The 23744-nt window shown below is 42.3% G+C and overlaps 1 protein-coding gene across 3 annotated transcripts in view; it reads right to left on the bottom strand.

Annotated features, from left to right (window-relative positions):
* Positions 1 to 302: 302 nt before the first annotated feature.
* Positions 303 to 23744, bottom strand: part of LOC132394016 (tumor necrosis factor alpha-induced protein 8) — an 84395-nt gene continuing 60953 nt past the window's right edge. For all 3 annotated transcript variants that reach the window (XM_059969632.1, XM_059969634.1, XM_059969633.1), the window contains one exon: positions 303 to 1463. In XM_059969632.1, coding sequence (XP_059825615.1) covers positions 898 to 1463 — 566 coding nt within the window. In that variant the 3' untranslated portion in view covers positions 303 to 897. The remainder of the gene's footprint in view (positions 1464 to 23744) is intronic.

Raw genomic sequence — 23744 nt, 5'->3', positions numbered from 1 at the left:
TGTAAGGAATTTGTGCATTTGTCCAGATACCAAGTGGGTTTCCACCCACATTACAAAGATGTATAAGTTAGGGTTAATAAATTGTGGGCATACTATGTTGGCACCTGAATCATAGCTGTTTTTCATTGATGTAAATTGCATGTTTGATGTTTCGATGTGGTGGTGACAAATAAAATTAATCTTTAACTTTGTATCCATCATGAATTTCAATTGATAAGTGAAATTTTGCGACTTAGATATTCATGAAACTGCAGACTTAAAGTGAATGAAGAGCAAATTGCATCACTACACAGTGTGTTTAATGTTCAATTTTTTATTAATTCAATGACTGTAATCAGTTGAAAAACAAAATCATAACCATATGCAGGGGAAAAATATTTGATATTTGCCATCCTTGGTTATAACACTGTTGCACTCCTGAACTATTCACACTACATTCCATAAGCATCACGTTAGGACATTAGATTTCTTTCCAGTTTTTTTTTTATGTACAGTTTTTAAAAAGCAACTGTTCTATTTTAAAAACAGTTAAAAAGGAAAGAACAAATATCAGTTTCTGTAGACTACCAGGTGGAAAAAGTATTTGGCATGCTGGAAATGTCCCATTCATCCAAATTCTTCTTCAGTGTCAGTCCACAAGCCAAGACCACTCATCTGATAAGTTGCTGGAGTTCGGCAAGAAGAGTTCATTCTTTGCTGGACAAGAAACATGTTGGAACATTTAGCCACTTTGTGCATTTTGTTACAGAAGTAGGAAATAATTACTTTGTAAGAAAAAGTCAAAATGCTTTTTTTTAAACAAAATGCATTTTACATGAATATCCATCGGCATTTCAGAAAACTTTTAATGTTTGACAGAATATTCAATTTAATTTGGGAAATGCTGCAAATGATTGGTTATATATTTTGATCATCTAACATTTTGTTCACACCCTTACATATTTTCTCCAGGGAAGCTTTGTAAGGTCCAAATGGATTGTAAAGGGCAGCCAAGAATTCACAATCTGCGAAGTGATTAAAAACATGATTGACACGTCCATGTGACTTAGCTGTTAGATGGCGGTCAATAATCTGATGAAGCATGTCTCTGCAATCATTCAAAAGTTTGGACAAAACATTACGATCAAAAGTAAAGTCAACTTGGTGGAAACTGACAACAGTCATTGCTAACTGATGAACCTTCTTTTTGAACTTTTCCATGAGTAACATCTCGTCTTCATTGAACTGGTTATTTCTGTTGAGAACCACCAATTTTATGACCACCTTGATAAGATTTTTGATGATCTTCTCTGCCTCCTTTTTGCTCTGTGTGTATTCCTTGCTTACTTTGTATAATTCATCCAAAACTTCACTGCTTGTATCATCTATCAATGCTGTTGCTATTGACTTTGAAGCCATCTTGCCAAGTATTTTCTTCTGGGCTTGCACAGCCAGACTCTTAGAATTGAATACCTCCATAGCCACTGAAAAAGAAACACAGTAGATTTAACACAAAGCCAAAAACTGTAATATCAGCAATGATTCAAGACATTTATTCTGTTTGAATGCATACGATCTGTTGCTAATTATCAAAAATGCATCTAATACTGTATTATAGAGCAATGCTGTCATTTACTCTTGAACTTCTCCACATACAGCATTGTGAGGAACGTCAAGAATTCAATATCAATTTGGAAGTTGTGAAGTTGCACTTAATGGCCCAATGCTGCTTTCAAAGTTGCTGGAATGGAGGAGTTAGTAACTAGCAAGGGGGTGTAAAGTTGCAGCAACTTCCCCTAATTCAGTCTACATTTCACATGACCAACTTACATCAAGTTGGTCCTTATGTATTTCAGTGGAAAGTATATCAAAGTAATGTAGATTTTAAGCAACTTTAAACACAAGAATATTTATATTATTTTATGCCCTGTTATTTTTAAAACTGTAAATACTTTTAAATACTATAGCTTTATTTTTCTCAATGGTTTATGAATATTCTTGAATATTTTTGAACACAAGGAATTTTTAGAATCATTAAAAGTTTTGATGATTCTCAGTCACAGGGCATGCCTGAGTTGTTTGCAAGATCCTTAATACTATTAATTGACGCTCTGCAGTCTCACTCCTCCTGCAATTTCACTTGATCGCATAACATTACTGAAGGTCCTGCTGCAAGATCCAGCCTGCTTTCCCCTCTGAAGTAATCATGAACCAGAGGTCAGCTGACTATACAATCTAGGGTGCTAGTTATAAGTATGACACACAGCCATCACCTGCTGCACTGCACAATATTTTCAGCCATGCTGGGATAAAAATTAATAGTTAGAAGTTTATAGGGAGAATGGGGTTGAAAAACAATCAGACATGATTGACTGGCATTGCAGACTTAATGGGCCAGATGACCTAATTATGCTGCAATATCTTGTAGTCTTATGCTCTACTGTCATCCCATTTCCTCTGTTAGCTCTAGAAACTGTCTGGCGTCTCCATGAATATATTTAATGGTGTGGCTTCAATTGCTTTCTATGGCAGATAACTTCAATGGTTCATCACTCTCTGGGTGAAATCTTTTCTTCTCATATATGCCCAACATGGTTTACCCCTCATCCTTAGAACAAGGATTCAGATCTGTACTCCAGTATTTGAAAGACTATTTGTATCTGTTCCATCCTGCTGGAAGTGATTACTTTTGAGCTAAAATATGTTTCTTAAATGCGATGCTTTCTAATTTCCTGATGACACTTCCCAGATACACTTCAGTTAAAATGGCATTGGCTTCACTTCTAGTAGTTCTGGTTGCCTTTGCCAAACTTTAGGGAAGACTAGTTGGAAATAATGGGATCTGGTGGTCTGATTACGCTTAATCTCACTTCCACTTAAACGGATGTATCTCCTCATCCGTTTATCCCCTTCCTTCCTCGTTCACATTTCTACCAACCTTCCGTCCAAATCCATTGTCAACTAACACACACAAAATGCTGAAGGAACTCAGCAGGTCAGGCAGCATGTATGGAGAGGAATAAACTGTCAATGCTTCAGGCCGAAACCCTTCATCTTGCCTGAAATGTTGACCTTTTATTCCTCTCTGTAGATGCTGCCTGATCTACCAAGTTCCTCCAATATCTTGTGCGTGCTGGATTTCCAGTTTCTGCAGAATCTCCTAATGTCAACTATATTATTTCCTGTTGGTTGGCCAAGCAGTAGAAGGAACAGGGACTATTTAAGAAGGCAGAGTTCAAGTAAGAGATCATGTTATTTTTTCCAGTCAGCAATGTATAAAAGGGAAGCTCACTCTTACAGGAACAAACAATTTGAGAGGGCTGTGTGGTCAAAGTGCATTGTTTATTTTTGGTGAGGAGGGCAAGCAGCCTTAGAGTAAAATAGGGTCTTTCCTCTTTTTCCAATCATATAATTACAAGAGGGGTAGTAATGGCAGTAGCCAGGGTGGTATGTGATGCACCATCAATAACTCACACTGAGACGTAAGGCGAGATATCGGCTTTTATTGACTGGAAGAAGGAACCAGGAGTGAGTGTCTATCATACAAGGTCTTGGAGACTGAGGCCGAGCGTCAGGCCGCGGATCTCCTTTATACAGGGGCCTGTGGGAGGAGCCACAGGAGCAGTCAGCAGGGGCGTGTCCCGACAGGCACATAGTTCACCACAGTATGTCCCTCCTGTGAAGTGTGTGGGAGATCAGGAGGAAGGAAGTGAAGTGTCTACAGGAGGTACATCTGGTTGCAGCTTCTCTCAATCAGTCAAAGCTGCATTTGGGTTCACTAAGGAGTACACAGGAGGCAGAAAATGTTACAGGCATGCGATTCAGGGAGGCAGTTACACCAAATGACCACCAGGGGGAGCAGGAAGGCAGTGGCTATTTTCTCCAATAGGTTTACTATCTTGGACTATTGTTGGGAGCCGAAGGATCCCTGGGAGAACACAACAGTAGCAGTAAGACTGGGAGGGCTAAAAGGAGAATGAAATAGCCAGGGCAAATAATATTAAGGAGAAACCCTAGGCATTTTATGCATATAGTAAGAGCTTGACGATTGCTAGGAAAGGGTGTACATCCACACACATAAAAAGGAAGGAACTTGTGTGTGGAGCCATTGAGATCTTAAATGAGAATTTCACATCAGTATTCAACCATGAGAAAGGATGATGTTGAGATCAGGATGGGCTATGCTGACACTCTGTCAAGATTAAAAAGGAGGTGGTGTTGGGTATCTTATAGAACAATAAGGTGGTTAAGTCCCCAGAAAAAGGCAGGTAAGGGAAGAAAATGCTGGGGACATGACAGAGGTAGCTGTATCCTTGTTACCCATAGGCAAGGTTCCAAATGTTTGAGGCTTGTGGTGTTTACTTGTGGATATGACGAACACCAAAGGCCATAGTTTGAGGCTGGGAGGAGGGGGAATTTAAAGGTGATTTGCAAAGCAAATTGTTTTACACACAGAATGATCGGTGCCTGAAAGATGCAGCCAGGGCTGGTGATAGAAGCAGCTATTATAGCAATATTTAAGATGTAGTTAGATAGACACATGAACAAGTAGGAAGGTGAGCAGTAAAGAGCAGATTGGATTATTGGGATTGGCATCATGGTAAAGCAGACACGGTGAGCTGAAGGGACTTTTCCTGTGTTGTACTATTGCAGTAAATTTCGTTTTGCACTATTGATATAGTTATTCACTTAATTTTAACTCTACTGATTCTGTGACCATTGTTACTGAAGAGACTTATTCTCACATACTGATCTGTTCATTCCCTTTTCTTTTTTATAGGTGCCCAATAGTTACATTTCCCTGTCCTCCCCACCCTCTTTCCCCTATTCTTGAAGCATTGATGCACCATCAATAACTCACTCTGAGATGTAAGGCGAGATATCGGCTTTTATTGACTGAAGAAGGAACCAGCAGTAAGTGACCATCATATTACATCCTGGAGAATGAGGCAGAGGATCAGACCTCAATCGCCTTTATACAGGGGCCTGTGGGAGGAGCCACAGGAGCAGTCAGAAGGGGGCGTGTCCAGGCAGGCACATAGTTCACCACATTCACCCCCCCTTTGTTTGAAAGAGTCCCCATGTGGCGAAGTTTCTTACAGGTCAAGTCTATCAGGTGGTCGAATCTGTCGCTGCGATCTACGTAGCACCGGCTGTGATTGCACCGATGCCGGCAACATTGGTGATTGCACAGGAGACGGAGGTTGTGCTGGCTCCAGCTCATGCATGTGCGAGGCACCTGGTAAAGAAATGACATGAGGAGTCCATGTAGGGCCTGGTGAGCGCAGTGTCACCTCGGGTACAGGGTTCATAGCTACCGGAGAGTGTTCAGGGTAGAGGTCTGCTGCACCTGCGGGCGCCAGGTCGCAGATGGAGACCGTGTCCTCCTGCCCATCAGGTAAGACCATGTAAGCATACTGGGGGTTCGCATGCAGAAGGTGAACCCTCTCTACCAGCGGGGAGTATTTATTGCTCCTCACATGTTTCCGGAGCAGCACTGGCCCTGGGGACGTTAGCCAAGCTGGTAGAGTGACAGACTTCCTGGGAAAAGAGGATAGGAGTTCGTGAGGGGTGGGGTGGGGCCACCATCCGACCACCTGGGCCCTCCAAGGGCTTGTGCTTGGCTCAATGATCCCCTCCCTGAGCAGCCACTGCACCTCTGACTGAATGAAGGCCCTGTCCCCCGCACTGTACCTCCCGCTTTTAGTCGCCACCGATTTACAGTCGGGGTGAGGTTGGCGAACAGCGGCGGGGGAGGGACCTCGAGAGTGGAGAGACTGCAAGTGGTGTCGGTAGCGCAGCTGTCGTGTTGGATGGGATGTGTGTGTCGCTGTGTGTGTGTGGTCAGTGGTGAAGAAGTCCCACAGAACTGAGGATTCCGGACAGTGAGTGGTGGGAGGGGCCCGTCATACACCATAGTCACACTTTCGAGATGGCTCTGGAAGTCCAGCCCCAATAGCACAGGTGCGCACAGTTGAGGCATGACCAGTAGCGCAAAGTTCCGATATTCTGTGCCTTGCACCACCAATGTCGATACACAACCCCCCCCGGATGTCTGTGGAATGCGACCCAGAAACCAAATGGATCTTCTGACTTATTGGCCGTGTTGCGAGTCCGCAGCATTGCCCTGTGTCCGGGTGAATGAAACTCATAGTGCTGCCCGTGTCAAACAGGCATCTAGTCCTGTGCCCTTCCACCTGGATGTCCATCTTGGACCTTGCAAGCAGGTGTGGGGCGCTTTGGTCGAGAGTCACAGTGGCCAGAATTGAATCGCCGTCGGGGTACCCGGTAAGCATCGGAGGGTCGGGGGTGGGGCGTGCTGATGCCGACAAAGATGGCCGTCCACATCCGGGCATGCAAGATGGCGGCCCCCACGTTTCACCCGCAGCGCTGCACTCCGCTCGCAGTTTAGACTTACAGACCTTGGCGAAATGGCCCCGCTTTCCGCAGCTGGAGCAGGTTGTTTCTCGCACTGGGCAGCGTTTTCGAGAGTGCTTTTTGTGGCCATAGAAATAACAAAGCACAGGCTTCTGACGAGCCACTGCCGTGGTCGGGTTTGGGGAGCTTGTGGAATCGCGACTGGCAGCGGCGATTTCGCTCGCGGGAGCTGGCGGTGGCGGGGTCTGAGGTGTCCACGGAACCGGCGGGGAATCGCGTGACTGGACAGCATAGTGCAGCGCAGCTTCCAGGGCGTTGGCCGTCTCGATCGCCGAGCGTAAGGTAAGATCGGAGTGTTCCAGCAGCCGCTGATGCATGTACACTGACCTCAGTCCCGTCACAAAGGCATCTCGCACTAGCAGCTCCGCATGCTGTTCTGCCGTGAGCGTCTTGCAGTCACAAGCTCGGACGAGTGTCTGTAGTGCTCGGAGAAACTCGGCGCTCGATTCTCCAGGCCGCTGTTGCCGGGTAACTAAACGATGTCTTGCGTAGACGGTGTTCACCGGCCGCAGGTACTGTCTTTTGAGGGTGTCCAGTGCCCCTTCGTAGGTCGGCAGGTCCCGGATAATGGAATAAACTTTTGGGGTGACCCTCGAGAGGAGAATTCTGTACATAACGGCAGGGTCAGTCGCACGAAGCTCCGCCAAGTATGATTGGAAGCATGCAAGCCAGTGTTCAAAAGCGAGAGCTGCTTCAGGGTCTTGAGGGTCCAAATCCAACCTTTCCGGACGTAAAACGGTTTCCGTGTTTTAAAACTTTCAGTCAATAAAATTGATGCACCATCAATAACTCACACTGAGACGTAAGGCGAGATATCAGCTTTTATTGACTGAAGAAGGAACCAGCAGTGAGTGACCATCATATTACATCCTGGAGAATGAGGCAGAGGATCAGACCTCGATCACCTTTATACAGGGGCCTGTGGGAGGAGCCACAGGAGCAGTCAGAAGGGGGCGTGTCCAGACAGGCACATAGTTCACCACAAGCATCGATGCAGAGAGTGGGAGGTCATGAAAAAGAAGAAAGATTACAGGCAAATTTTAAGTACAAACAGCCTGCACTTTTTCTCTGTGAAACGTCTTGGAGTATTTTGCAATTGTTAAGGATAGCTGGGCATGGAGATCACAACTTGATGCAGCAAGAGAACTACAAGAAGATGTTACTGCCACAAAAACAATGTTTTAAGACATTTTAGGAGCATGTAATATTTAATTCAAGCAATGATCTTCAACATGAAAGGACCTAATTGACACCTGCCAACAATCAATGATATTACCACTATGGAGGCCCCGGTAGTAACATGATAAGAATAATCAATGATCCTAAGCTATATCGGTGCTTGACAACTAAAGGAAGCTGTGCATCTGGCAGCAAATGTTACACCTTCTATTTCCTAAAGCTGTTCCACAGCCTAAAAATCTCAATCACGCTCTATTTGCTTGGATGACTGCAACACTACTATGTTTAAACAGATGAACAGAACCAAATATAAAATTCTCCTCTTGGTTTCAAATTATCTGTCAACATAAACATCCAATCCGTCACCAACAGTTGCAGTGAGTAATACTTACAGAAAGTATTTCATGGGTTTATTACATTCAGGAATTTGCCACTATTTTCCAACCCTCATCGCAAGGTCAGCAGGTAAATGGCAATGCCACCAGCTAGAACTTGCTCTAGCAAGTTATATACCATTCTACAACTTCAGTGTCACTGGATCAAAATCCTGGTGGTGTCCATGTAAATCAAAAATACCATAACAGCTATAATAATAAAGAAGTGTCATGGAAAGTTAACGGTCTTGGAAGCAGTATCAACTTCAGCAAAGGTGTTAAGTTTTAGAGTTCAATACTGAGAATTGAACAATATTCAAATCTATAAATTTTCAACTAAACCTGAAAAAAAGTGGTAAAAGAAGCGAAGGAAAAACCTGTCCAACTTCATGGACACTAATCTATCAGTAGCAAAATGTATCACCTTGTGAGAATTTTGTTAAGGGTGACCAAGGTTTAACTTATTGGAGACAGAGGTTTAACTTCACTTTAAGGAGACCATCCTTCCTGTGGTGTGTAATTTATTGACATTAATTCAGATCTCAATCCCTCTCCCATTTATTTTTCTGTACCATAGAATAGCACGCAAGAAGCGATATCAAGCATACCTAAATCCAAGAAACCAACCTGGGTGACAAGATTACAAAAAAAGAACAGGAAGACTGAGCTAAATGAAATCATATAAAAATAGATCACTTCAAGATTCTGCTGTCCTCCCATGTCAAGAAAGGTGATGGGCAATTAAACTGTTAATGAAGGGAGGCAGCTCTTTTAGTCTCCCCATTCTCAGCAATGGTGGAATCAGCATACAAAGCGACATATAAACATCTTGGCCTGGAGTCTGAAGTGAAGGTAACCACCTTCTGTGCAGCTATCTGTTTCAGCCACCTCCTATCAAAACAGCCAATTCAATTGACCGCACATGATATCAGGGAATTGCTGATGATACATTTTAGCAAAATGTGAGCAGACGGTAACTCAACTGCACCATAGAAAACTTATCCAGAACAAATCATGCTTGCAATACTATCATCTATGTGACAATGTGAAAAATTGACTAGATATGCCTTGTCCATAAAGGGCAGACAAATTCAATTTGACCTATTAGTGCTTCATCAATATACTCTCATATAATGGATCATCAACAATTCTATCAAACAACACCTTCCAGTAACTTGTTTAGTGATGCATAATTTGGGTCCCACTCAAACCCTCATCTCCACTTCTCCCTACAACAAAGAGCCATATCCCAGGCAGTAAGAGACTATATTTTGGCATTAAGACACATTTGGCTAACTAGCATGTAAATCTCATGTAAAGCTGAAATCAATCAATACTAGTCGTTCAAAGCACAAAAGGAAGATGGAGAAATATCTGCTCCGCCCTCGGACTCATGGCATGAATTTGTCAGGAGTATTTGGAAGTGGGGGGGTGGGGCACCAGTGGAGGGCAGTTGGCTCATAGTATCTCCACTCCTTGTACAAGACCTAACCAACAACTAAGCTCTCAGCTCATTCGTCTACTGCTATGCAAATATAGGTTAAATATAATAAGGGTGTCAAAAGGTCCTTTTTGTTTGCTCTATCCAGAGTTATCATAATGTAATATACAATTAATCTCTCTCCACCTCCTCTACCTTATTTTCATTTCCCATTTTTTGGCCAACCTCCCAGCATGTTTTGCATTAGAACTGGCCCCACAGTTTGGTGCAACTCATTGAAATGTTGGAGGCCTGTGGAAACTTACTAACAGCAAATTTATAGTCACAAAGTACACATCAACCAATAACATTATTGTTATTGAATCAAGAATGGATTTAATCTGCACCTATTAATTATTAATTAATTGTTCCTCATTAATCTCCCTTACCAAATGCTCTAGCTTGGATTTATCTACAGCCATTTCCAGTCTACTTTTGAGAAATCTTAGGACAGTGTAGTAAATTTGACTCCTATTTTGTATTGTTACATAATTAGGATAAATCTATCTGAATTATGATCACTACTCAGAATTATGACATTCTTTCTCAGTGATATCTCTCTGTCACAAGATCTGAAATGGCAATAATCTTTGTCAATTGCATAATCTTTGCTTACACACCAACCAGCCAGGGAGAGGATCAAGCCCATGTTAGCAAGCAGCAAGGACTGGACAGCATTGGTGGTGGCTGAAGTGTGCAACTAATGTTACCTGTCATTTATGAACAACACCTACACAAGAATGCTTAATTACCTCACCCTGGCACTACCTTCAGCAAACATCCCACCAGTGACATCCTGGGACTCAGCATTGACTAAAAATATTACTGGGCAATATTGATTGTGATAATAATGAAAGTTCAGAGGCTGGATATTCTTCCGTGAATGACTCTCTCTCCGCATCCTTTCCATGAGCTACAAGCCAGGAACAGAAATCTGACTCTCCTCCTCTGGGTCAATACAGCCCCACATTTTTCTACACCACTCAGGATAAGGCTGCCCTCTTGCTCAGCACGTTAACCATCACCTTAAACATTCACTCCATGCACCACAATGTACTATTAGTGCAGCCTGATAGCACATACAGCACAGCAAATTCCCTGAAAGTGGCATCACAGGTAGACATGGTGGTAAAGGTAGCCAATTGGAGTACTGTACTGACCTTTACCAGTTAGCGCTCTGAGCACAGGAATTGTCAGGTTACGTTGCACTTCTACAAGATGTTGGTGAGGCAATGTACAATTTTGATTACCATGTTATAGGAAAGACACCAAGCCAGAAAGAGTTCAGAAAAGATTTAAAGGAATGTTTTCAGATATCAAGAGACTGAGTTATAGGGCATGATGGGGCAGGCTAGGATTTTAATCACTTGAGCACAGGATATTGAAGAGAGTCCTTGCAAAGACATGTATTGAATCATGACAGCCATAGATAGGAGGGGTAAAGATGTGCCGTCTTTCTCATACAGAAAGCCAATCAAAAACTAAAGGGCACATGTTTAAGATGAGAGGGGAAATGTAAGAGGGTCTTGTGGGGCAATTTTTTCAGAGGGCGGTGTGTATATGGACTGTTTTGCCAGAGGGAGTGTTGATACCGGTCCATTAACAACATTTAAAAGGCACTTGATCAGGTGCATGGATGGGAAAGGTTCAGAGAGATATGGGCCAAACACAGGGAAGATGGGAATTCTAGTCAGCATTGGCAAGTTGGGCCAAAAGGACCGCATCCATGCAGCATTGTTCAATGACTCTGACTCTACCTCATCAAGTTTTGCTAACAGCATGTTAAAATAAAAAATTCTTTAGCACTTAGAAGCAAAATGAAACCAAGTAAAGAGGAAGATCATTTGTCATTATTTCTCTCTTGCTGCATTGTCATCGCACCGAATCAGAATCCTTCAACTCCCTCGTTAACGGAACTGTAGGAGTATTTATGCCTCAAAGGATGCAAAAGTTCACAGCAATGGCTCACTACCTTCTCAAAAGTATTTGGGGATGGTTATTTTATATACAGATAAAAACAAACCACTTATCAGAATAGCACAAATAACTTCTTACTCTCTTAAACATACTACCCAAATCTTCAGGTTTTCACACCATGGACTAATATTACTAAACATGATTTTCACTCCTGAATATAATTGGTAATTATCACTTCAAGTCACATGCCCTACTCTTCAGCACTGACTCTAGATGCAAATCGCTCTGTCAATCATTCAGAGGAGTTTGTTCCCTTCTGTGCAGGTGATCAATCTTGTTTGCTGGACCCTTGCAAGTTACTCTCATTTGCCTCAGTCATTTTACAACGGACCTGCAACAATTGGTTGATATGAATTCTTCTATTTTGATGTACCAGCTGTGTCTAAATAAGTGTGTGTATGTACATCCACAAATTGCTTAAGTTAGTTTTTCTCAGAATGATTGTCAGGCAAGACCTTGCAACATATCAACAGCATGAAAAATTCTTACTTCAGTGAATGCATACATCTTGACATCTTGACTTGAACACAGAAGCTCAAAAGAAAGCAGATAAATAAATTGTGTCCTTGAACTAATGCTATTTGTGTCTCTGTATGAACAACTCTTTTTTACAGCTCATTCTGTTCTGTAAATGTTATTTTATGAGAAAGGCCTCATAGTTACTTGTGCCATGGTGAAATAAGTTATTTGGTCAATTTTATGCATAAAGGCCAGTCCTGCTTATACAATACAGCCACTTGACTACTCTTGTTTTGCCTTGCATTAAATGCATTTTAGAAAATTCCTCAGTCACAGAGACAGTAGCTTTGAGACAGCAAAAAAGGAACTACCAAATATGTTTTTTAGACTGGCAAGGACCCTTCTCATCTTGCAACTGATAGAAACCATTGTGACTTCCTCATTCTATAGATAGGCATTCTTGTGAATACAAAAGTTTCCACTTGTTATGTAATGGGCACATTTCCTTCATTTACCAAATGAAGTTACATTGTGGCACTACTGATAGAAAGAATACTTCCACAGAATATAGGGAGAGGCACTGAACAGAGAGTGCAAGATGATACAAAAAAAGAGAGGAAAAGAAGAAGGAAAACAACAATAAAGAAAGGGAGGGGAACTTGAAAGAGATGGAGCAAAGGGTGACTGAAAGAAAAAATATCAGCATAGCTTGTAGTTGTTGGGAAGGAATCTAATTTAAATTTTAAAAGGTTACATACAGTACTTAATTTGTGAGAGGGGCACCAAGAATAATGAAACTATGAATGGGAGAACTTGACGGTAAGTGTGAGCTAGCTTCAGGACCAGAGTAGTAATGAAATAATTGTCACTTTTTAAATTCCAGATTACCACAGTATACAAGAGGGGTGATCTTTTAATTAAAAGTAGGTTGGGTACAAGATTATTTAAAAAGAGATACAGACAAAAACACGAAGATAAAACATGGAGAAGATGACTTTGTTATCCTTAGCCAATGACTATTATTTCAAGGGGTTAAAAAGGCAGCATTATGCTTGTTAATAAAAAAAGGTCTGTGTCACAACTGTGATTAAAACACAAGATCGAATATGAAATTGACTTTTAGCACTGCTGTTCAAATAAAAATTTGAATTCTACATGATGTCTTTTTGGAAAATGTATTTTTTGGTAAAAATTGCAAAGTTCAGCCAGAAGATTATTCTTATTCGTGTTGATTAAACAGTGTGGCATTGACTCATTTCCTAAAATAATGAGAAAGGAAAACAGCAAGATGAGTGGAAGAAAAAAGCTTTTGTGTGCAGTAACATTTGTAGGTTTAGCACAGCTGCCTTATGAAAATAGAAAACCTGTCCATAAAAATGATCTTGATCTATTTAAGCTTCAAAATTATTAGTAAATACTTCTACTGCAAATTTTGAACTGCAATATATTTTAACCTTTAATAATGCACAATAAACTATAGTTTGCAAAACAGCTAAAATATAGCATTTGAGTTGATCTTGCAAAAAGGAATTATCATTTACTTTGTTTATTAACTTTACCTTTTAGCAGCCAACTGCTGAATCTTCTGTGAAACATTTTAGAAAAGGAAATAATCACAAGGCATCTGTGCTCAGCCAACAGATGTTACTACACACAAAGCTTTTTCCTTCCAGTTTCAATAAAAGCAGAAATGTGATTTACCGTAATTCATGTTTCATGGGTTAGTTACATTTATTAAGTGAAAAACATTTGGTGGCTTACGATCAAATTTGATGCATTATGAAGTTGAAGAAAGTACACTGTATTAAAAGTAGTAGTGCTCCTGTTGATTTTCACCATTTGTTATTTATTTACATGGTCATCCTTTTTAACAGATGAGACTTAGAAGTTTGATGTTAGCACAATTACTGGAGTTAATAAATACAGTTTCCGTATAATTTCAACATCTCTGTTTGCTCATTTTCAGTTAATATAGTTTTATACTAGTTCAAAGTTCAAAGCAAATTGATTATCAAAGTTAATATATGTCTCCATTTACTTCCTTGAGATTCCTATTCTTGTGGGCATTCATGGTAGATACAAAGAAGCACAATAGAACCAATGAAAAACCACACATGACAAAGACAGATAAACTACTAACGTGCAAAAGACAACAAATTGTGTAAATACAAAAAAAAAATGAGTAAACAATAAATATCGAGAACACACTGTGGAATCTATAAGAGTGAGTCCATAGATTGTGGAATGAGTTCAATGTTGGGGTGAGTGAAATTATCACAACTGGTTCAAGAGGCTGATGGTTAAGAGGTAGTAACTTTCCGGAACATTGTGGTGTGGGACTTGAAGATCCTGTACCTCCATCCTGATGGCAACAGCGAGAAGAGAGTATGGCTTGGATGGTGGGGGTTTTTAATGACGAATGCTGCTTTCCTGCAACAGCACTCAGTGCAGATACGCTCAGTGGTGGTGAGGGCTTTACCAGTGACGGACCGGGTTGTATCGACCACTTTTTGGAGCTTTTACTATTCAAGGACATTGGTGTTTCCTTATCAGGCCATCATGCACCATGCATCTTAGAAGTTCATCAATGTTTTAGATGACATGCCAAATCTCTAAGAAAGCAGAGGCACTGACATGCCTCCTTTGCAATGGCAGTTACATGTTGGACCCAGGACAGATTGTCTGAAATGATAATGCTTAAAGTTGCTGACCCTCTCCACCTCTGATTCCCTGATGAGGAATGGCTCATGGCCCTCCAATTTCCTCCTCCTATAATCAAATTTTGACAGGTTGTTGTCATGGCACCATTCCACCAGATATTCAACTTCCTTCGTAAATGCTGATATGTCATCACCTTTAATTTAGCCCACAACAAATTGCATTGGAGCTGCACTTAGCCTCACAGTCATAAGTTTAAAGACAGTAGAGCAGGGGGCTAAGTACACAGCCTCAATGTGTATCTATGCTGATGTTAATTGTGGAAAAGGTATTGTTGCCAATCTGTACTCTAAAGTCTGTAAGGAAATAGAGGATCCAGTTGTGCAAAGAGATAGGTCTTGGAACTTATTAATTGGTTATGTGGGGATGATGGTGTTGAATGCAGAGTTATGGTAAATGAAGAGCAACTTGATGTATGCATCTTCACCGTCCAAATGTTTTACATAGAAAACTACAGCACAATAGAGGCCCTTTGGCCCACAAAGTTGTGCCAAACATGTCCCTACCTCAGAAATTACTAGGCTTACCTACAATCCTCTATTTTTCTAAGCTCCATTTACCTAACCAAAAGTCTCTTAAAAGACATTATCATATCTGCCTCCACCACCATTGCTGGCAGCCCATTCCACGCACTCACTACTCCCTGAGTAAAAAACCTACCCCTGACATCTCCTCTGTACCTACTCCCTAGTACCTTAAACCTGTGTCCTTTGTGGCAACCATTTCAGCCCTGGGGAAAAGCCTCTGACTATCCACATGATCAATGCCTCTCATCATCTTATACACCTCTATCAGGTCACCTCCCATCCTCTGTCACTCCAAGGAGAAAAGACCAAGTTCACTCAACCTATTCTCATAAGGCATGCTCCCCAATCCAGGCAGCATCCTTGTAAGCCTCCTCTTTAGGATTGAGTAAAGAGTAAATGAAATGGCATCTGTTGTTGACATGTAACATTAGGCAAATTGGAGCATATCCAAGACACCCCTCAGGCAAGAGTTGATGTGCTTCATCACAAACCTCTCAAAGCTCTTCATTATGGACATTCATCAGTGTTTTAAATACTGTATCACAATGCCTCTGGGTCCAAGGTTACTGAAGATCTTGAAAGATGCCAGAGCTGGTGATAGTTGATTTTAAGCTCAGTGAATATGAATGCTCATACAAAAAGTAACTTAGTCACTAGTTACACACACTCTATCTCTCTCTCTCATGCACAAGCAATTACTAGAGATGTGTTAACAATTGGCCTTGGGTGCACCTGTATCGTATTAACTAATTGCTTCCAATGATCTCTTCTGGACACAGGCTGCATGATTCCACTACAAAGATGCCATGTTACCTCCGATAAATTTTTTGCAAGATTCTCAGGGACAGTGCTGTAATGCTTTGTGGCTATCGAGCAGACAGCTGTGTTTTACAATCTAACTGTAACCTTGGCAGGGTTAACACTCATGCAAACTGGCCAAGAAAAGGCCTATATATCAATATTTGTTAGATACCACAAGAGTCCAGTTGTAGATCTGCTCACCTGTTTTTAAATGTATTGTGGAAACTTATCATAGATTTGAAAACAGTGAGTGAGACTTTCACTTTGTCTCTGGATCTCCAGCTCTCTCAGCATTTTTGCTTCCAAATATTTGTTGTTGCTCCATTCTGCAGCTCTTTGATTGAAAGCTGATTAGTAGGTCATGCCATGTCCTGAACCTTTTGGTTTGAATACTGTCTGTTATTTCAAGGTTATTGCTGCTTCAAGAATTGCAGAAGGGTATTGTAAATATCCAGTATCATGTCTTTTTCCCCCAAACATTGAAATTAGGTTTGTAACTGAATCGAGTAAATTGAGAAAGTAGCAACTTCCTCAGAGACAGAACTCCAAGTCCTGTTGAAACTAAGAGACCACCAAGAGTGTGACTTGATCAAATGAAATGATGACAATGTGCAGCTGCTACACAATTGTACCAGATTGTCTTTCTGATCTTATTGAATAGGCCTGTTATTTTGTATTGCTTTGTTAACCATTCGTTAATGTACTTGACTGCGAACATTTTCCAATGGGACATTCGATGAGCACCAATAAAGTTTGCAAATGGCATTAGCTGTTCATTATATGGACATTTGAGCTCAGGCTAATTCAGGATGCAGCAAGCACATGGCTTGAAATGGGAAAGCGCTGTGTACAATGAAAAATAACACTCACATTTTGGAAAGGTTAAACCACAATGGAAAATGGATGCATTCAATTAACTCTTGTTTTGAGAATCTACTTTCTTATTTTAGAGATAAAGTGCAGAACAGGACTTTCCACCCCAATGAGTCTCACCACCCCGCAAGCCACCTATTTAACACCAGCCTAATCAGAGGATAATTTTCAATGACCAATTTGCCTATATAACCAGTACATCTTTGAACTGTGGGATGAAACTGGAGCACCTGCAGGAAACCCACGTGGTCACAGGGAAAATGTACAAACTCCTGACAGATGGTGCAGGAACTGTACTCTGAATTCCGATGCCCCACGCTGTAATGGTGTCGCGCTAACCACCGTGCTAACGTGGCGCCCACAACTTGTGTGTTGTTTGGCTGCCACTGTGAAAGTGAACTGGTGGTCTAGGCCAAGAGAAAAAGTCTGTGACCACAATAACTTAATGGAATCGATCATGACTGTCACATGGCCGCAGTGCAAGAGGAAGAGTGCCAGAATGGATGCTATAGGATTTACTAGGATTTATGAGAAGTTTCCAAAGATCAGAAGCTGATGCACATCATGCATTCAAACTTTTCAGCCTCATCTTATTTCTCCATCTCCTCCTGGTGTTAGTTGTCACCCTAGTGCACATACTCAGCGATTCAGGATTCCATCCGATTCCTAAATGGACATTGAACCCTTGGACACTGCCTCACTTTAAAAAAAATATACAATATTTCTGTTTTTTGCACGATTTTAAATCTATTCAATCTACATATACTGTATAAAGTACACCGATTAAGATTTATTTATTATTATTATTTTACTTTTTTCCTTCTATATTATGTATTGCATTGAACTGCTGCTACTAAGTTAACAAATTTCATGTCACATGCCAGTGATAATAAACCTCATTCTGATTCTGAGGGTTTCTGGTTGGTCCTCCATTTATTCTAGCTCAGCAGACAATGGCTGAGGTTATCCACTGACAACATGAGTCTTTGGCTGGTGAATTCTGCTGAGCATCATAAAAATGGAACAGACAGCAAAGTCTAATTGTCACAATCAATACTGCTGCCTTCAATAAACTCCCGATAAGGCTGCGACTGTTATAGCTCTGTTCGGCTGGGGTGTATGTCATCCTAAGCTGAATGGAGTGGTCAGCCATTTGTGCAAGTGGCAGTCCTCATCCTCGAGAATACTTCATTCGAGGCAGCGTGACTGCTGAAAGGTGAGATGCATAGTGACTAAAACAGAATAAGTTATAGGAGATGCAAACACTAACCATAACACAGAGAATGAGCACTTCTTCAGTAAATGGGATTGTGAATGAGAGCTCTGGTTGCTAGAGTACATTCGATGGATACTGTATCTGTAATTGGAGATGGCCAATCACTTACAATGAGCCAATACTGAAACAGATCAAACATTGTCATATGGACTAGACAACATCAATGAATTTCCAAATCCACTCGTATGTGGCTTACATCAGTTACTGTGGCTGAGAACGATCTTGAAATTGACATTAAGGGGAAGCTTCAGCAATGGCAACAACATAGGGGTGCAGATAAGAGATTTACTTCTCGCAATCACTGGGTGGACAAAGTGTTTGGCGAAAAGCCCTACTACGACTCCTGCAACATTGGTGCCTGGGAGCTGTCTGTAGAGGGCCCATGTCATCTACTAACCAAGGTGACAGGTCTAGACAAATCCCAATCTGCCCACGACATTGTAGCTCAATATGCAAGACTTAATATTCACTCTGGGCAACATCCAGAATAAGGTGTCAGCTTGCGAAGTGTTGCCCAGCAGTCTGGCTATGGGTACTAGTAGGTTCTGATTGACAGAAAGGTTGTTGTTTCTGATCAACCTGGGTTCAGCTCCTTATGAACGAATAGTAACTGTTGTTTTAGAAAACAGACCATACAACATATGGGCACAGGCCCCTTGGCTCATGATGTTGTGCTGCACTAATTAGATTAGTAATCAAATGCCAACTAAATTAATCCCTTTTGCTAAGACAAGATCTACAAGCATGTGAAGAGCAAGAGGATAAGATGTAACAGAATAGGACCAATCAAGAGTGACAGTGGAAAAGTGTGTCTGGAACCGGGGGAGATAGCAGAGGTACTCCAATACTTTGCTTCAGTATTCACTACAGGAAAGGTTCTTGGCAATTGTAGGGATGATTTACAATGGATTGAAAAGCTTGAGCATATAGACATTAAGAAAGAGGATGTGCTGGAGCTTTTGGAAAGCATCAAGTTGGATAAGTCACCAGGACTGGACGAGATGTACCCCAGGCTACTGTGGGAGGTGACAGAGGAGACTGCTGAGCCTCTGGCAATGATCTTTGCATCTTCAATGGGGACTGGAGAGGTTCTGGAAGATTGGAGGGTTGCAGATATTGTTCCCTTATTCAAGAAAGGGAGTAGAGATACCTCAGGAAATTATAGACCAGTGAGTCTTACTTCAGTGGTTGGTAAGTTGATGGAAAAGATCCTGACAGGCAGGATTTATGAACATTTGGAAAGGCATAATGTGATTAGGAATAGTCAGCATGGCTTTGTCAAAGGCAGGTCATGCCTTATGAGCCTGATGTCAGGGTTAAGTTTTTAGGAGGATGTGACTAAACATGTTGATGAAAGTAGAGCAGTAAACGTAGTGTATATGGGTTTCAGCAAAGCATTTGATAAGGTACCTCATGCAAGGCTTATTGAGAAAGTAAGGAGGCATGGGATCCAAGGGGACCTTACTCTGTGGATCCAGAATTGGCTTGCCCACAGAAGGCAAAGTGCAGTTGTAGAAGGGTCATATTCTGCATGGAGGTCAGTGACCAATGGTGTACCTCAGGGATCTGTTCTGGGACCCCCTTCTCTTCATGATTTTTATAAATGACCTGGAGAAGGAAGTGGAGGGATGGGTTAGTAAGTTTGCTGATGACACAATGGTTGGAGGTGTTGTGACTAGTGTGGAGGGTTTTCAAAGGTTACAACAGAACATTGATAGGATGCAAAACTGGGCTGAGAAGTGGGCTGAGCAGTATGGAGGATCAGAGAGATCTTGGGGTCCAAGTCCATAGGATACTTAAAGCTGCTAAGCAGGTTGACTCTGTGGTTAAGAAGGCATACGATGCATTGGCCTTCATCAACTGTGGCATTGAGTTTAAGAGCTGAGAGGTAATGTTACAGCTATATAGGACATTGGTCAGACCCCACTTAGAATACTGTGCTCAGTTCTGGTCACCTCACTACAGGAAGGATGTGGAAACTATAGAAAGGGTACAGAAGAGATTTATGAGGATGTTGTCTCGATTGGGGAGTACGCCCTATGAGAATATGCTGAGTGAACTTGGCCTTTTCTCCTTGGAGCGATGGACGATCAGAAATGACCTGATACAGGTATATAAGATGATGAGAGGCATTGATCATGTGGATAGTCAGAGGCTTTTTCCCCAGGGCTAAAATGGCTAACATGAGAGGGCACAGTTTTAAGGTGCTTGGAAGTAGGAACAGAGGAGATATCAGGGGTAAGTTTTTTTTTTACATAGAGCATGGGTGAGTGCGTGGAATGGGCTGCCAACGGTGCTGCTGGAGGCAGATATGATAGGGTCTTTTAAGAGAAACCTGAGTAGGTATATGGAGCTTAGAAAAATAGAGGACTATGGATAACCCTAGGTAATTTCTAAAGTAAGTAAATGTAAGGACCTGTACTGTGCTGTTGGTTTTCTATGTTTCTATCTGTATCCTTTCATTACCTGCACATTCAAGTGTCTATTTAAGAGCCCCTTGAATACCTCTATTATATTTACAGGCCAATGTGCTTGAAATTCTTGCTGATGATGAATTATGATCACTGCACCTCTGCTATTATCCTTTGGAGAAGTCTTACACTGGAAAAGCAGCACTAAATAGTAAGTAAATCTCACTCCAAAATGATAGAAACTAGCTAACCTGCCTAGAAATGTGAATAAAATTGTCTCATACCACACTCAAAGATACAAAGATTTAAAGCAAATTTATTGAAAATAATGTATCAATTATAGGGAGCCACAAAGCAAGAAATTCCAATGATCCAATTTTTAAAAAAGACCAAAAAATCACTGTACAGAGAAAGTGAGGGGGGAAAAAACACATCACAATAGAAGCAAGCCAACTGCATCTGAACCAGACTGAGTCCAGATCTGCTCCTGAAGCTGGTGGAGTAGGCTGAGGCCTAGCCTCGGTCCCCAGTCTTCACACCAGCAGTGCAGAAACACACAGCATTTGGCTCAGTTCGCAGCCTCAGCACTGCGGAGAAAGGAATGAATGTTCACAGCGCAGCGAGCAAAATCAACCTGACCCTCACCTCTGTATTAGGCACTCGGGCTTCCAGTTTATCCGTGCTGGTGTTTAAATCGTCTAAGCACCAGGTGGTGTCACATTCTAGGACTTGGATCCTGGTGCCCTGTTACGTCTGGGCTGCCCTGCCCAAAGCTATTCTTGATCTCACCAACTTGGCTCAGGTCCTCTCCAAATCGCTCACTCCATCTCCAGTAGTGATATGAACTCCATCTGCAAACCAGATGGCTCGCAATGCCCCAGCATGGTTCATCCCCCGAACCAGCCTCGCTTCTGCCTACTTCCTCACCGTCTGTGGTGATAGTTCACCCCAAATTGCTTCATGAAAGAGGTATAAGTAATGCTTTTAGTCAATTCTCTTGACTTATGATTTACCAGTCAGCTGTCACACATCTCCGGTAGCATCATCTTAAACCAGAACTTCTGTTCATTAATCCAATATTTCAATTCTTTAATAACATTTTTACCAGTGTTATGGAAACAAATCTTAAGAGTGTAGAGTAGTGGTCGCAAACCTGTCGATCGCAATCGACTGGTCGATCCTTGAGACTTTCCCAGTAGATCCCGAAAAAAAAAAGAAAAATAAATACACAGATACTGTTGAGAGATTGTTTCTGGGTTGTGGGGTCTAGTTCCGTTCTTTCTGCTCAGTGCGCATGCATGCATCTCCCCCGCACTACACAGTGTAATTCAGTGGTTTCCAACCACCAGGCCGCGAGGAAACAATACGAGTCAGCTGCACCTTTCCTCATTCCCTGTCACGCCCACTGTTGAACTTGAACCCACGCGAGGTCGTCAGTCGCCTAAACGCAGTGATACCCTCACACTAGGGATTGCTTGTTGGCCTCGGGTAACTGGCCGGCGGGAAGTGCCATTGATACTGGCCCACAGCACAGACAGATGGGTGCCACCTCTAAACCTGTTTAGCACACCGAATGTTTGTGGGGAACCTGGTGCTAAAATATTCGCAGATGATCTAATTCGGGCTCAGGGTTCCGTAATTATCAGAGCAGCTACTGCACTGCGATCTACTGAAACAAACTTTTGTCAGCCGATAGATCCTATTGGGGGGCGGGGGGGAAGTGCAGCGGTCACACTCTCTCCAGACTGTGACCGCCACAGCCCTAGCACAGGGACCTCCGGTCCTGACCTTGTTCTCTCACCCCACCCACAACCAGCCACACCTGGCCAAGGTGCCCGGCGGCAGTGGGCAGGAAACTGCAGTTTGGGCTGGAAGGCTGTCTAATGAGGCAATGAAGCCCTCAAAAGTGTTCCAGTACCTTGAGTCCAAGCACCCTGCACTTAAAGACAAACCCGTTGAATTTTTTGAGTGGAAAAAAACGTGAGCAGCGCGGGACAGAAGCTAAGTGCCGAGAGCTGCGAAAACTAAATTGTGGAATAGACTGGACATAAGGAACCTGCTTCAAGTATCGCTGTATTCCGGTCGAGAGTAACATCACCCCCCGCCCCGTTGGCCAGTCTGCAAGAATATTGTCAATATTAAACCGGTCTGCGGTGCAAAAAAGGGTGGGGACCCCTGGTGTTCATTATTTCTACTTCCGGGTTGGGGGGGGGGGTTTTACTTCTGGTCTTTTCTGCCCTGGTGCACATACGTGTAACTAATCGATCTGCGGTCAATCTTGCCTTTGCATTTCACTAGGGCCAAGGTAGGGATCTTGGGCTTAAAAAGGTTGGTGACCACTAGTGTATACAATGTGTTTAGCAAGAGAGCTCCCTTAGTCCCCATTATTAATTTGCTCCCTCACTTTCTAAAGATGTTGAGAATAATTTTTATTACTCTTCCATTTTATAATATTTAACAATTCATATTTTTTCTCTCTCATTTTCCCACTTATTTTCTAAGTCATTATCTGCTACTTCTTAAATTTTCCTGGAACTCAAGGTTAACACCGCTCATTGGTCAAGAAAGCAAAGCAGCATCTTCACTTCCTGAGGTGAGCAAAGCCCATCACCACTCCCCCCCCCCACCTACAGCAGCACCATCGAGAGTGTGGCCCCGACCAGCTGCATCACAGTCTGGTATGGGAATTGCAAGGCATCCGACCACCCATCCCTACAAAGATTGTGAGGATAGCTCAGAGGATCATTGGGGTCTCTCTTCTGCCTATCAGTGATATTTATCAATTTCTTTGTAAGAGCGCAGGGCCCTCAGTATTGTCAGTGATCCCATCCATCCACCTCACAACCGCTTTGACCCCTATCATTAGGCAAGAGGTACTGTAGCATTAAGACATGATTGTCAGGATGGGAAACAGCTTCTTCCCTCAGATCACAAGAGTCTTGAGCTCCCTGCTTGATGCACCATCAATAACTCACTCTGAGACGTAAGGCGAGATATCGGCTTTTATTGACTGGAAGAAGGAACCAGCAGTGAGTGACCACCATACTACATCCTGGAGACTGAGAGGCCGGGCTCAGGCCTTGATCGCCTTTATACCGGGGTCTGTGGGAGGAGCCACAGGAGCAGTCAGCAGGGGGCATGTCCAGAGGGGTATATGTAGTTCACCACACTGCTACACCCAGGTCTCATCACGTATGATGCACTAGTAGCAGTATGTTATTTACTCTTTAACAATGTGTTGTAAATGCACTT

This window comes from Hypanus sabinus, chromosome 5, assembly GCF_030144855.1.
Source record: "Hypanus sabinus isolate sHypSab1 chromosome 5, sHypSab1.hap1, whole genome shotgun sequence".
NCBI lineage: Eukaryota > Metazoa > Chordata > Chondrichthyes > Myliobatiformes > Dasyatidae > Hypanus > Hypanus sabinus.
The sequence above is the reverse complement of the archived record's forward strand: the minus strand, read 5'-3'. Positions and strand labels throughout refer to the sequence as shown.